The sequence below is a fragment of the Macrosteles quadrilineatus genome, unplaced genomic scaffold (assembly GCF_028750875.1).
Source record: "Macrosteles quadrilineatus isolate MER2022 unplaced genomic scaffold, UCM_ALF_1.0 Scaffold_4__1_contigs__length_99947679, whole genome shotgun sequence".
Taxonomy (NCBI): domain Eukaryota; kingdom Metazoa; phylum Arthropoda; class Insecta; order Hemiptera; family Cicadellidae; genus Macrosteles; species Macrosteles quadrilineatus.
In genome coordinates, this window is record NW_026542597.1 from 44,516,488 (window position 1) to 44,531,046 (window position 14,559).

The 14,559-nt window shown below is 33.6% G+C and overlaps 1 protein-coding gene across 1 annotated transcript; it reads left to right on the forward strand.

Annotated features, from left to right (window-relative positions):
- Nucleotides 1–246: 246 nt before the first annotated feature.
- Nucleotides 247–11,187, forward strand: LOC128992215 (collagenase 3-like). Its single transcript, XM_054415680.1, has 7 exons — nucleotides 247–430; nucleotides 4,130–4,256; nucleotides 6,462–6,560; nucleotides 7,581–7,749; nucleotides 8,564–8,700; nucleotides 9,131–9,279; nucleotides 10,995–11,187. The coding sequence occupies exons 1-7, from the start codon at nucleotides 314–316 to the stop codon at nucleotides 11,016–11,018; spliced, it is 822 nt and encodes a 273-aa protein (XP_054271655.1). The 5' UTR covers nucleotides 247–313; the 3' UTR covers nucleotides 11,019–11,187.
- Nucleotides 11,188–14,559: the final 3,372 nt, after the last annotated feature.

A 14,559-nucleotide genomic window follows, 5' to 3' on the forward strand; every position in this document is an offset into this window, starting at 1 on the left:
CATCAGATATAATACTTTTGCTTAAACTGTTAGCAACGCCGCGACGGTTTATGCTTGTAATACTATAAGTAAGAAGTCGAGTAAGATAAGATTACAACACATCAAATTAACGCATAAGTGTTTGGGAATGCCATAATATTATCAAAGGGGTTTTCAACTGATTTTTCCGGGGTCAAAGTTAGTGGTATCGGTATCTGCATAAGATATATATAAACTTACAAACTTAAAACTGTAGTCAGTCGCTCGATGCTGCTTTTTCATTAAAGAAGGTCTCAAATTATTTTTTTCAAAGTCATATTTTGAAGTATTAAACATGTTCGTGTCGGTTTACTGTAGTGTTTTAACAGTGTTTATGTTAGTTTCGTCAGGTAACTCGGCTCCCGCTGTGGGACACACTCAAGACAATGAGGAAGACTCGCTGGATGCACCAGTGAGTATTACGATTGAAACAGTTTCGATTTACTTAGGGTACTTTGGGAAATAGTATGAAACATGTATTTAGATAAGGTATTTAAAAATTACTTGACATATTTTCAAAGTATCTCAAATTTATTTAAAATACCTGTTGATTGTTAACGAACTAATCCTCTTGCAAACTCTACATGAATGAACAACGACAAAACTGTACACGTGTATAAGGGTGGAAAAAAGTCCCGGGACGGTTAATTTCAAAAAGTAATAAAGATAGAGTTTCAAAACTGGGTACACAGCAGTTAGTGGGAATTAAAATAGTTTTAACACACTATTCAGTGACGTGCTAATGCACATAAAATTAAATGTCTTTGTTAGTAAAATACAATGCCGCAAACCCGAGATCAAACGAAAACTGATACAAAAATGACAGCTATTCAATGAAGCATTGAATTTGCATCGCTATTATACACTACCTCCTCAGGGAGGCGCCCGCTAGAAGTTGGAAGAAAACCATAAACGTATGCATAGGTTGATATGCACATCAAATTAAAGGTCTTAATTCTTAAAATACAATGCCACAAATGTGAGCTAAAATATAGCAGCCGTTTAAATATTCAAAATGGCAGATTTAAGATATCTTTATACGGCTACCATTTTTGACTCGGTTGACGTTTTGAGTTCAGATTTGCGGCATTGTATTTATTAGTAAAGAACTTAAATTTGATATGTTTATTTAACCTATGCTTACATTTAAGATTTTTTTCCGATGCCGTCTTCCTGAAGAGGTAGCGCATCACTAAATAATGTGTAAATTATTTTAATTCCCAGTAACTGTGTACCAAGTTTTTAAGCTCTTATCTTTATTACTTTTTGAAATTTTTAACAGTCCAGGGAATTTTTCCGTCCTGTATATTGCAGTTATATTTAATTTTTCCCGAGAAACGAAAATTTCCCCTGTGGATTTTTACATAAGAGCTTTATTAAACATTGTGTATTTATTCAATTAATTCTCCCAAAAATCTGGTAAATATGTTGAGTACTTTAGATAAGAGGGGAGGATGACAGCTTTCTTTTTCAATTAAATTGTAATTTTAGATAATTAAAATACGATTTTATACTATGGATTTATAAAAAATTACTGCAATTACAAAGTTGTTCTACAAGAAAGATTTGTAAGCTAAAAAAAATGCTCATTATTGAGCTAATCTGATGATAATATATTTCATCACTATTGTGTAAAGTGACTCTTTACACCCCGAGGTCAAGTTTTACGATCGTGGCGAAGCCGAGGTCGAAATATGAGTGAGGATTGAAAAGACACTTTTAGCGAATTTCCCTATAGGGAAGTAGCTATTACCGTAGGTCTCATGGTAAGACTTAGGCCCGGGACCGATTTACTTTTTCATTTTGATGTCCCCAGAGGCCAAAAACACCATTCGTTCAAATTTATATATATGTATATATATATATATAGATTTGTATATATATGTGTCCGTGAACACGATAACTTGAGTAATTTTTATCCGATTTTGATGAAATTTGGTTTGAAGGTGTAAGGCGGGATAAACTTGAATGAGTTCGCGATCCAGCATGATCGGACCATGGGAACAGGGTTTTATGGGGGGTTTTATGAGGTAAAAATTGGTTTTTCTCACTTTTGACCCTCAAAACACAAAATTTCCCAATTTTTCTCTAAACCTTCTTAAAGAACTTAAAAAAACAAACAATTCAGTATATCAAAGTGTTTTTGTACGGTTATTGGTTACGGAGAAAACTAAAAAATTGTAAATTTAAAATTCCCATGTTATTCTTATGGAGAATATTGTAAAATGTTGTAGTTTGCTTGTTTATGGATATCTTTTGTTCAAACTTGGCAAATATATTCATTTTCTACTAAGCAATAATTATTTTACTTAAAACACAAACTTTATCAGTTTCCTTGTAGCAGCAAACCTAGGTACTTGTTAAACCTAATGTTATTTAAATAGCTCGATTGAAAATCAATTCAGCCAAATGGAAATTCGCTTAGACGGCAGGTTTGCTGCGGCGGGGGTATCTTTTTATTATTACTGTAAATTAAGTGCTTGAATTGATAATCGACGTTATAAGATTCCTCATTGTATTGTTGTATTGGATTGCACTGTATATTGTATTCAACCCGTACGTAGAACGGGTACACAGCTAGTATATCATAAAGATATTGGGGTCTTCCTGTGCTATTTCTAGATTTTGACCATAAAAAATGGTGATGGTAAAATGTACTGCACTAAGTATGCCCACTTAGTGGGCATATACTTACATAATACCTTTGGGTATTAATATAAGTATGAATAATCGGTAAATACAATATGAAATTAATAAACAGTTTAGGTAATAAAGAATATATTGTAATGATATAAAAGATTAAAGAACAAACTTATGTTAAATCATTTGACTATAAGCAAAATAAACGAGTGGTTTATACTAATTAACATCTTCACAAAAATGGTTTGCCTTATTTCAAGAATGTTTGTTCAATGAGTGTTGGTCCTTTCTCTTCTACTTCCGTATTCAGACATGTGAGGCCTTCACACACCTTGCATAGGTGTGTGCGTGCAAACACAGATAATATAACCCCTACTATTGTTAGTAGGGTACTATTGTTAGTACCTTGCGTGAAAATAGGGGTTTCTCATTTTTGGCCCTCAACCAAACATAGGCCCTCAATTTCTGTTTAAAACTTTTAATATATTGATAAAACAAATAATGTAGTATATTTAAGTTTGTTTTTACGATTATTGGTTACGGAGATTCAATAAATTGTTAATTTAAAATTCCTATGTTATTCTTAAGGAGAATAAGTCAATTTTTTTCAGTTTATACAGTGTTAGCAAAATCGGAGTGTCGATGGAGACAAGGTCAAGTCCCTTCAAACGCACGCACCCCCACAGGTCTCCGACGGCACGTTTTGTTAACACTGTATTGTATATTTCCATCAAACTTGGCAAGTGTATTTACTTTAAACTAAGTTATTCACACTCAACTAAAGAAAACACTATATTACCCTCCCTGTAGCAGCAACGCTAGGTACTTGTTAAACCTAGTGTTATTTAAAAATAAAACAGATTTAATTGAAACTCCAGTCGGGTAATTAGAAATTCGCTTAGTCTGCAGGTTTGCTGCGGCGGGGGTATTTGTCCGTATGACGATCTATATTTTTCGTCATATTGCATCATTAATTAACAAACTAAGGTAGGCCTATAAAACTAAAAACAAACTTTTCATGTAAACTCTAAACTAACTTCCAGCTTGTAACTAATTCTGCTAATGTAAGTAAGCAGCTCTTTAGTAAGTGATTCAACCATTTCGTCAATTACGATTGTGTTAGTGTACATTATCGATATGTCGAACTATTGACATTGAGTGGAAAAATGAGCTAAATCCTAACTTAATAAATCAATCGATAAAATAATTACAATCCATACGATTGATTACGATAGAACCTTTTTTTAACTAATCTTTAACTTCCTAGGGACTAGAAGGGCAATGCTACTTAGTCCCACAACACATGTATTAAACACGGCTGTTTTTGCTGTATTACAACGAAAAAGGATTAAATAGTTATTTTTAACATACATAGATAAAAACTATGTGTTTATATTTTAAAACTAGTCTTAAACTTGCCTAATTTCAAGTAGTTAATTGTTGCACCATAATATTTAATTCAATTTTACAGTCTTACCTGGCAGAATTTGGTTACCTTCCGCCATCCGATCCCAATGGTCCAAGCCAAATCATAGCAGCCGAAACTCTAGCAAAGGCCATAAGGGAATTCCAAACCTTCATGGGACTTGAAGAAACAGGTGAGCAGTGAGCAGAGGAGTTATCATGTCGGTCGTGCATTAATTGCACCAAAGAGTTCCTTAATTGCGCTAAGCCCTCCAAGGGTCCCAAATATATTCCTTAGTTGCGCCAAGCCCAAGCCAGGTAGGGGTGAATTGCTGGAAGAAGCAATGCCCTTGTTTACGTGTCATCCTAACCTAACCTAACCTAACCTAATTTGGCCTAACATAACCTATCCTAACCTAACCTAGCCTAACCTACTCAATTATACAGGGTGAATAAAAGGTCAAGACCCCCCCCCCATCTAATATTTTTCCAAGTAAATATACAGAGATATCCTTTTGGGGGTCGTGCAATCTTAGCAGGAAGTTTCATTTTGTGATTTTGAAATTTTTGAGTGTCCCCCCAAAAGGAAGGATTTGGAGGGTAACTCAAATATTTTAAATGTAAACCCCCTTCAAGTGACACCTAATTTTAAAGTGTTTACAAAAACTTAAAGATTGGTGAAAACTAGAGGTCGCTATCTCTTCTCTGACCAAAATGGTAGCCCGTCAAATGTTGTGGAAAATTAATGGTTAATATTGGTTCGTAATGGTAATATTGGCTACCATTTTGGATAGAAAAGAGATAGCGAACTCTGGTTTTCACCATTCTTTAAGTTTTTGTAAACACTTCAAACTGAGGTGTCACTTGATGGGGGTTTACATTTAAAATATTTGAGTTACCCCCCAAATCCCCCCTTTTGGGGGGGACACTCAAAAATTTCAAAATCATAAAAAGAAACTTCCTGCAAAGATTGCACGACCCCTAAAAGGATATCTCTGAATATTTACTTGTAAAAATATTAGATGGGGGGTCTTGACTTTTTATTCACCCTGTATAGTCAAAGAGGGCTGCAACTTGGCTTAGTTAAGGAACGTATCGGGTGGCCTCCTGGAGTTTTTGGCATCATATGTCAATTGTGTTCTCAAACCCCAAATCCTTTCCTATAGTTTCGATGAAGGAAATAGGCCTAGTGTTAATAGTGATTGCCAGGCTATGTTTCTTGAGGCATAGCTTTCACCTTGAAGGTCGATGAGCAAGGAAGAAAGGGAAAATCTTTAATCCATGGGTAGAATCGAAACGGTATAAATTGTTATTAATACTAATTCAATAGATAATCGAGGGTAAAATATTACGAGAAGATTAAAAAAAAATGATTTCCCCAAATTATGTCGATTACTCTGAAAATAAACTAAATGTAAACACTGGTTTCCCAGTTAAGTTTTTCTTAGAGTCGAATTGCAAACCCTTGGAGGTGGATGAATCATTTTTATTCACTTTCACAATCAAAACATTTGACATGGTGAGGCTAATGATATTTAATGTTACCTCCGATTTAGATGCATTTTTTTTAGTTGTTAAAAATTAAATTAAAAGTCATAGGTTATCAAAAAACTTTAAAAATATATAAAATTTAAAAGTATCTATTAGTAAATGGTCAACATCTTTTTTGCTATTGGTGATCTTTATGCTTTTCTTTCTATGGACTAATTAATGCAATTCAATATTTTATTTATAAGTATGAATGATTTGTATCATACCAATTTAATTTTCTTGAATGTTTAGTACCTACCTTTACTACGGCTAAAACTAATTCTAACATACTTTTCTAGGTGCAGTAAAAACAAAAGGTATTAAATAATAAAAAAAAAAAAAAAAAAAAAAAATTCCTTAATCATAGAAGAGTAATTAGAGCGCGGGACTTCGGTCTCGGGCTCAAATCCCGCTCAATCACCAATGGATTTTATCTAAGTGATAATGCCACAACCCCTAGCTCTAGCCTGAAGAAATGAAACAATCCCGTGCACGGGCCTAGCGTCCGAGGACAAAAAATCTTACAACTCCTTTACTAACAATATTATTTACAGCTTTTTATCAAAACAAGCCCCAAACTATGGCAAATGAAATGAAAATGCTTTGGTGTCTTAATTTTGTCATGCAAAGTTAGAGCCATATGTCCCTTTTTACAGGGCCCTTTATAACAGGGATGTGTACTATAGAAGTTTAACCCGAAGATTGAGCAAGCCCATTTTCATTTCAACAAAACTCGAGGCACAAAATGTTAAGTGGAATTTAAAAAAATATAAATCTTGCTTTAGAGAACGATGTCTTGTAATGAAATAATAATTTAAATCACAACATATTATGTGCTATTGATGTTTTAACACCTAAATATTTTGCAGGTGTGTTAGACCGTGAAACCAAGAAACTAATGAAAAAGCCAAGGTGTGGGATAAAGGACCAACCAACCATCAATGGACCCAGCTCATACAAGCTCACGGGTAACATCATAATCATAATCAGCGTTCATGGGTTTTGAAAATACATCTATAAACGTTAATAGGAACATAAAGTCCAGTCTGTTTACTTAGTTAAAAGGAAAATGTACGACTGATCTTTGTTTTATAATCAATAATGGGTTTGGAACTAGTTTTACTGAACATTTCCAGAACCACATTATCAGTTCTGTACTCTAATCTGATTGTGAAGCAAAGAGAAACTAGTTACTCAGACTATTCTAAATCACACAAGTAAGTGTAAATGAATCCTACGGTCATTGTAAATGGAATATTTTTTTCAGAAGAAATTGTGGGGAAATGACAATTGAAAGACTAGACATTAGGTCATTCATAGTTATAGTACTGAATAGGGAGCGAGCTGTTCTAGTGGTCAGAGTGGGGGCTTCGGTCCCTGAGGTCCCTGGTTCAAATCCCACCAAATTACCAATATAAATCTATCTAGACTTTCCATCCAATGTAAAAATTAAAGCCAAGAAAATAGATGAAGTTCAGGGCCATCTCACGAGAGGGTACTAGCATTGACTATGTATTAATAGTCAAAGGTACTAGTGTATTGGGTGAAATATGAATTAAAATTCATGTCAACAGCTGATTGTATCACTTGACACAGAATATTGTAATTAGTTTGAATACCATCTCAACAGATTGCACCACACTTTTTTGCTTCAAAGTTGTACATTGGATGGGAAGTCTTCTCCGTGTATAGTCAATGGTTTTATCTAGCGATGGTGGTGGTCGTGATGTTCCAGTCCAGTGAGCTGAAACCCTACTGGACTGAGGCTGTTTTAGGACTTTGTCTTCCTTAGCCTTCTAAGTGATAATGCCACAAGTCTAGCCTGAAGAAATGTGAAAAAATCCCAGGCTCTTGCGTTCTTGCGTCTATCGTCCTAGGATTAAATAGTACAGAATAATTATCCTGTGAATTTGAGTTTTACTAGTAGTTGAACAGTTGGTTTGGTTATAAAATACTCACAATTGTGTTCATTACATCATTGTTCACAGGTAGCAAATGGAAAACAAACACTCTCTCCTACAAGATCACCAAGTACCCAGACGACTTTCCCCGGGATGAGACAGACAGAACCATTAAGGAAGCCTTCCAAGTTTGGTCGAGAGTGACACCTCTTAAATTTATCAGAAAAACCAGAGGAAATGTACACATCGAAATCAAGTGAGAACCTAACTCTGTATGCCACTTTGCCTTGGCGATCACTATGTATACCGGTCATAGTTTGCGTGGACTATTTGAGAACAAACCATTTTTCGGGGTTTTACTTTATCTTCCTATAAAAAAATCATAAGAGCTTCGGTTCATATACTTCAAATATGTGTCCTTAAACCTAGTTTGGTTGTAATTTTATAAAAAAGTAGTTTTGTCATATTCTGTTCTAAAGGTACGCCTCCGCTTTTTATCTTCATTTGAGAGTTGTAATATCGGGTAACTTGAAGGTCGAGTAAAGCAAGTTAGAGCCCCAGCGTTCTTCAACACTAACATATTCTATAACCTAACCTAACTACAACAAGTACAGTACAGTACACAAGTACAACAAGTACAGTAGTGTTGTAGTACTGAAGTATGTTAGTGTTTGTACACACACAGAAAATTTAAAAGCTCTATTCATGTGCAAACAGAAAATATTATTTTTATTCGTACTTTTGTAAAACTGCGGTGGAATATTTTGTATTTGTTTGTGAAAAGCAGGTTTTATGTTTTAAGTACCAACACTAGGTCATTAAGGGATACCCTGTACATTTCTTGGAAATGCAGACATATACTCTAATTAAAAACACAAAACATAATATTCCAAAAAAATTGTGCTCAGAAAATATTTACTTTTATCTCTTTTAAAGCATTTAATTTAAAAGAAAGATCAAGAATTTCAGACACGGTGGAGATGATCAAGCTTTAATATTACAAACCTAAAAAATAAGGCATTGCTTGGATGTAAACGTATCACTGAAATAATACAATTTTTACGAATTAGGTTTGCTCGAGGAAGGCATGGCAGCTGTGAACCTTTCAAAGGCCCTCTCGGAGTTCTAGCTCACGCTTTCGACCCCATATCAGGAGGAGACATACACTTCGACGACTCCGAGCCATGGACCATCAACACCTACGAAGGTAATATTCAACTAGTTTCATACAATAGTACAAACAGAAAATACAACAAAGTAGAACACATTCTTTTATTGGTGGCTATAAATGCAATGCACGAACAGTGCTTGCTGCCTACTGTTGGAAAGTAGTGATTTCCTGTACTGTTATGGTAAAGTTTTAAATGGCGGATAACACACAGTTATAAACCATACATAAATTGAATATTTTTATTAGGGAAATCAAATGGAATTATAAATATAGATTCAAATAATTTAAAGTAAAGGTAGGAAAAGTCCTCTATTGATAAGTAAGAGTAAAACATAGAACCGTATCTCTTCAACTGGTCCTTTTGATACGTACTCGTTGTCTTTCAAATATTCATTCTCAACACCAAGTAGACTCTACTATCAGGTACTGTGTTTTCACTTTGTTCATGGTGAATTGTACTTTGCAGGCGTAAACCTTCTACTGACTGCAGCCCATGAAATCGGACACGCTTTGGGTCTTGAGCATTCCAAGTACAAGAACGCACTCATGTATGCTTACGCGCAAGGGTACGACCCCAACTTTAGACTTAGCAACGATGACATCAGAGCTATCCAGGTGAGCTTTTACACAAAAATATTCATTCTCTCAAAACGTCAAAGCTCGTCTTTTACAAAGAACACTTAAAGATAATAGTGCATCATGCTACGTAATAGTGGGAATTTTAAACGCAGTACTCTGGACTAAAGACCATTTGGATATTGAAGTAGTACGGATCAGGTGTTGCTAATATCGAAAAATATTTTATTATTTATATAACTAAATAATTTTATAACTAAATATTTTATTCAGCTAGAACATAGTTGATTGATCCACTCACATAATGCACTAGTCTCAGATTCGGGCGTTGTTGCTTAGATAATGTGTGTTACATGAAGGCTGCACTTTAGTTTACTATAACTACATTTAATCGAACATTCATTCGAATAAAACGATCGATTATACCTATAGATATTTTGATTATTTCATTCGATTGTAAATATCCTATCTTTCTGTTTTAATATCTTAAGCAAACGCATTTAAATTACAAATTGACGACTGATCTTGTTTAGGCAAAAACAATATATAAATGGATTAAGAAATGAAACTGCTCTAAGCTCATTAATATATTCATTAATATATTGATTAATGAAACGGTTCTAAACTAACCTAACATAACTAACCGAACTTCAACTTCCTACCATTTCCAAATCCCGTTTGATAACAGAAAATGCATGTGAGGAATATCAAATGGAATTTTGAAAAATTACAGCAAGTTTGGTTAGTTATCTTAGGTTAGTTCAGAACCGTTTCATTAATATAATCAATATATAACTTTTGACCAAAAATACTTCAATATAAACAATAAAAAAAGGAAACAACAAAAATATTAAAATTGAAAACTATAAAATAATGTATTGAAAAATCGAATATAGACTAAAGTGCAGCCTCGTTAAATTTATATAAGCGCTCTCTATCGGTGGCTCAACTCACTAAGTCCAATTTGGTAAACTGGCGACAACTTTAACATAGGAATGGAATGTCTAGTACGACCAATCGTCAATGTTACAGTTATTATTGGAGTTTCGGCCACACGAGATCTTCATAACATGCCAATCAAATTAAAAATTTGTAAATTTAATAAACTGGAATTATATCATGTCTTGACGATGCGATTAAATTGGTCAAAATATCAGAAACATTTAACTTCCATGTTACAAAACTACTTAACCAAAGAATACGTTTACATTGTTTTTAGTTATTTTGATAGTTGCATCAAAGGACTTTTTGCAATTTCTTTTCCATTTGCTTGAATTGTAAATGCTGTTAGTTTTACAGCGAGAAAAGTAATAGCATTGACTATTGGATACTGAAGTAGACTTCCCATACATGGACCAGCTGTAATTAAAAAAGAATGTAGTTGTGTGAGCCAGTCACAGAATGCGCTATTGGGTAAAATTCTATTTTATACCTTATTTCTTGTTTCTGACCAGGTTGACGGGTCATACCAGTTGCTATAACTCATCTTAAGTCATTCCCTAAGTTTGACTTGGTTAAAAAGATTGTGTATTCGGCAGAATTTAGTAATTTAGATCAGCACAATCTTTCGGTGGCTCACATCAACTACGACGATTTTGATAAAAAAAAACTGGCTACAAATTTAACATGGGGATGGACTGTCTAAATAGTCAGAGTGCGCAATGGGTCAATAAAACTCTTTGTACAAGAAACACAACTAGATAAAAGAAACTTGATTTGAAATCAGTCGTTTATTAATAAGTTTGATGTTTCAGCGCCTGTATCCAAATCAGTCCTAGAACTTCTCTCTACGGTCGCCATCAGGATCGAGAACATTAATGTATTATCCAATTTTATAGGTTATTATTAATAAAAACTACTCACTCATGTACTATGTTATAGTTTTATCTGTGATTTTGTAACAAAACTATTTTTATGTTTGATTAAATGTTTTTTTTTAATACCTTATCTGTTTTACAGTTAATTTCAGATTCACACTCCTGTTAAAAGGTAATACTAAGTATATTTTAACTAATTACACTACATTGGATTTACTTTATTGACTTTTTAACAATACTGTAATATATTTCATTACTATGGTATGAAGTTTGGGAAATGAGCAAGGGCTGCTAAAACGTTTGGTCCCCTTGATAAACTGCACAACAAAAATGTGTGTCTTTTGTTTATCTTAGCCTTTAAGTTGACACCCGAATCGCTAACGTTTTGTTTTGCCATACTTCAACTGTTACTGATGTTTTCTAGTATTTAGCATGTTTTTGTTATTTTAAGGGCGCTATATTCGCTGGATTTTTACTCCACAAACGCAATTAAAATTTCAAGATGAATGTACTGATTTCAAAAGTTTTTAATTAGTAAATATTAATTACGAATAATGTTTATTAGTAAAATGTACAATGTGACACATCTATAACACAAAAAATCTAGTACCACTTTGATAATACTTTTACGCCACACTGCACTGTTTTAACGAACTACCTACTCAAGGATTTAGTTAAGAAAACAGCTGTTTGCCGCCAGCTTAATCAAATGGGGTTTCAATACGTACTACTGTACTGTAATGAGTTTTTAGCGGACACCAACTAGCTGTTTATATTTGGAAATGAGTGGTTATAAACAAAAACACAACCTCACTTAAAATTGTTAGTCATTTAGTCGGTGGGAATATATTAGGATGTGTACAGATTTTTTTGTTTTTAAGTTAACTTAGAGTAGTTTGGCGTAAAATATCGTACGTCACTCGTGCAAAATGTGTTTACCGGACTCGTATGGTAATCCCACACTCGACTTCGTCTCGCACGGAAACTACCACACTTTTCCGGTAAAAACCTATTTTCAGGACTAGTAACGTAATATAGGCTACTATTACCAAACGTAGCGGCAAAAATAATTCTTTTGAGATTAAATTCGTCTAAATGTCAATAAGGGAACATATTTGTAGTAATAGACAACTTAACCCGATAGTCGATGATAAACACAAATTGTTAAAATGATACGACACTATTTTACCGTAACCTCTTTATACTACATATAAACTAAACCACAGATGGTATGCTAGTGAATGTAGAATGGTAAAGTCATTGTACGAGATGATCTGTGTGGCTTTGTTACTATTTATTAAAAGCCCACTGATCAAATACATCTGGATCCAGGTTTGATACAACGTCCAGGAAGAAAAATTGAGTTTTTATTGAATATCAATACAATACTTTAAAAATAAAGTAATCTATACTATTATAAAGAAGAGGTGGTGTCTGTGTGTGTGTGTGTGTGTGTGTTTGTATGAGGTAATCTCAAAAACTACTGAACCGACTGGGCTCAAATTGCACACAAATGAAGCTACAGCTCCGAGGATACATATAGAACTATTCCCGCTTCGATATTGTCCTAGGGCTCTGCCCCGTGGGCTTTCAAAAATTTGAGGTGAGAGATTTAAAAGTAAATATTGATTGATGGTATCCATGGTAACAAAGAACAAACCTACAAAGTTTAAAAATGTAAACAAGCAGAACTAACTGTCAAATGAATGTTGATTTCATATTTCCACACAGCTGGTTCAAACATATTAAATACTGCACGAATATTAGAACAGAGAGGGTAAGGATTATAAATTTAAAATAATGATGTCACTAGCCCGAATGTAAACATTATTTGACATTACTTAAATGGAGCTGTCTAACCATATGTTAATATAATTTGAATTTCATTAGTATATGAATCTTTCAGTTACTTCATTTGTTTATGTTTATGATCTATTATACTGAGTCTGTTCTAATATTTGTGAAATGCTGTAATAATATTTTAGAGGGAATAATTCGTTGTAAAAAATTGTTCATGGATATAGGAAATAATTAAGATTCTATAATCATTGCCCTATCAATCTAGGCTCTTATTCTGAGTTTTATGAGGTTTATTGTGATAGTTATTCGTTTACAGTGCAAACCATGAAATACATTCTTTTATTATACCTTAAAATCTATCTTTGGTTTTGTATGGTAGGTAGCATAAATAAGTAATCACAGTAAGATTTAACAAAAACGTACTATTATCAAGTTAAGTAGTACAGTTAAATTTTGTTTCTAAATTTGGCATTTGGAAAACCATTTGGTATGTTTCTAAGAACCAACATTGTCTCTTTTGCATACTGACCCCGATGCAAGGCCCGGGTATAGCTGCTAGCAAATAGAATAGTAGCGCTGATTTGTAGTAGCTGTTCAAATGGCGCTACTAATTGCACCAACGATAACATTAGGTTTAACGAGTACCTAGGTTTTTGCTGCCTACAGGGAGGGCAACGAAGTGTGATTTTAAGGAACATATCATTAGCTTACTATGAAATAAATACATTTGCCAAGTTTGATAAAAATTGATCCATAAACAAGCAATATTACAACAGTTTACTTATCCTACTAATATTATAAGTAAGAAAGTTTGGATGTATGGATGGATGGATGGATGTTTGTGACAAGTAAACGCGAAAAATACTAACGCTAATTTTAACCAACTAGCAACAAAAAGTTGTGGTACACAATGAGAACTTAACTTTTTTTCATGGTTTAGGTGCAGTGGTAGAAAATTAGGGCTATGGTAGATACTGTAGGACACTATAGGATACCGTATAAATTAAAAGACAAAATTTTCTTAAACCGTGTCCTCTCCCATAACTACAATAAGCATTTATACTTATATGCCAACCCCGTACGAAGGACGGGTACTCTGCTAGTTTTCGAGATATTATTCAAATCCCCATAACAAAGTAAATAGTTACCAAGATCGAGGTATTATCAGCCCACCTTTCCTTGGTAGAATTGGGATTTTTACCAAGTAATAAGAATATCTTAGTTTTAAAAGTGGTCAAAAGCATTTTACGACCGTTTTCGTAGAAGGCTGGTCGATTTAAAAAACAGACAGATGTCCGAGGGCCATTTTGACCTTGACAATTAAGGAAATTAATTTTCAGGTATGAGGGATGCACTGAAAAATAAAATAAAATAAGTTTAAATAACACAGGTTAGTTCTTAGAAAAGTAAACTGTTAATACTCATGTAGATATTCAGTATGTCAATAGTAAATGGTAGCAAGTAATTAATCTAGTAATTAATAGCTCTGTCTATTTGCAGTGTATTATAAACTGATGATTCTGTACAAAACACAATATAGTAGTACAGTAATAACAAATGAACATGACTACTAACACAGTAGTAATAGTAAGTAACTCTGACTTAACACTGTATCAACAGTAATTATTGATGACTACTATCACAGTAATAAACTACAGTGATGACTCTGACAACGAAAATAGTACTAATAACTAATTAAACC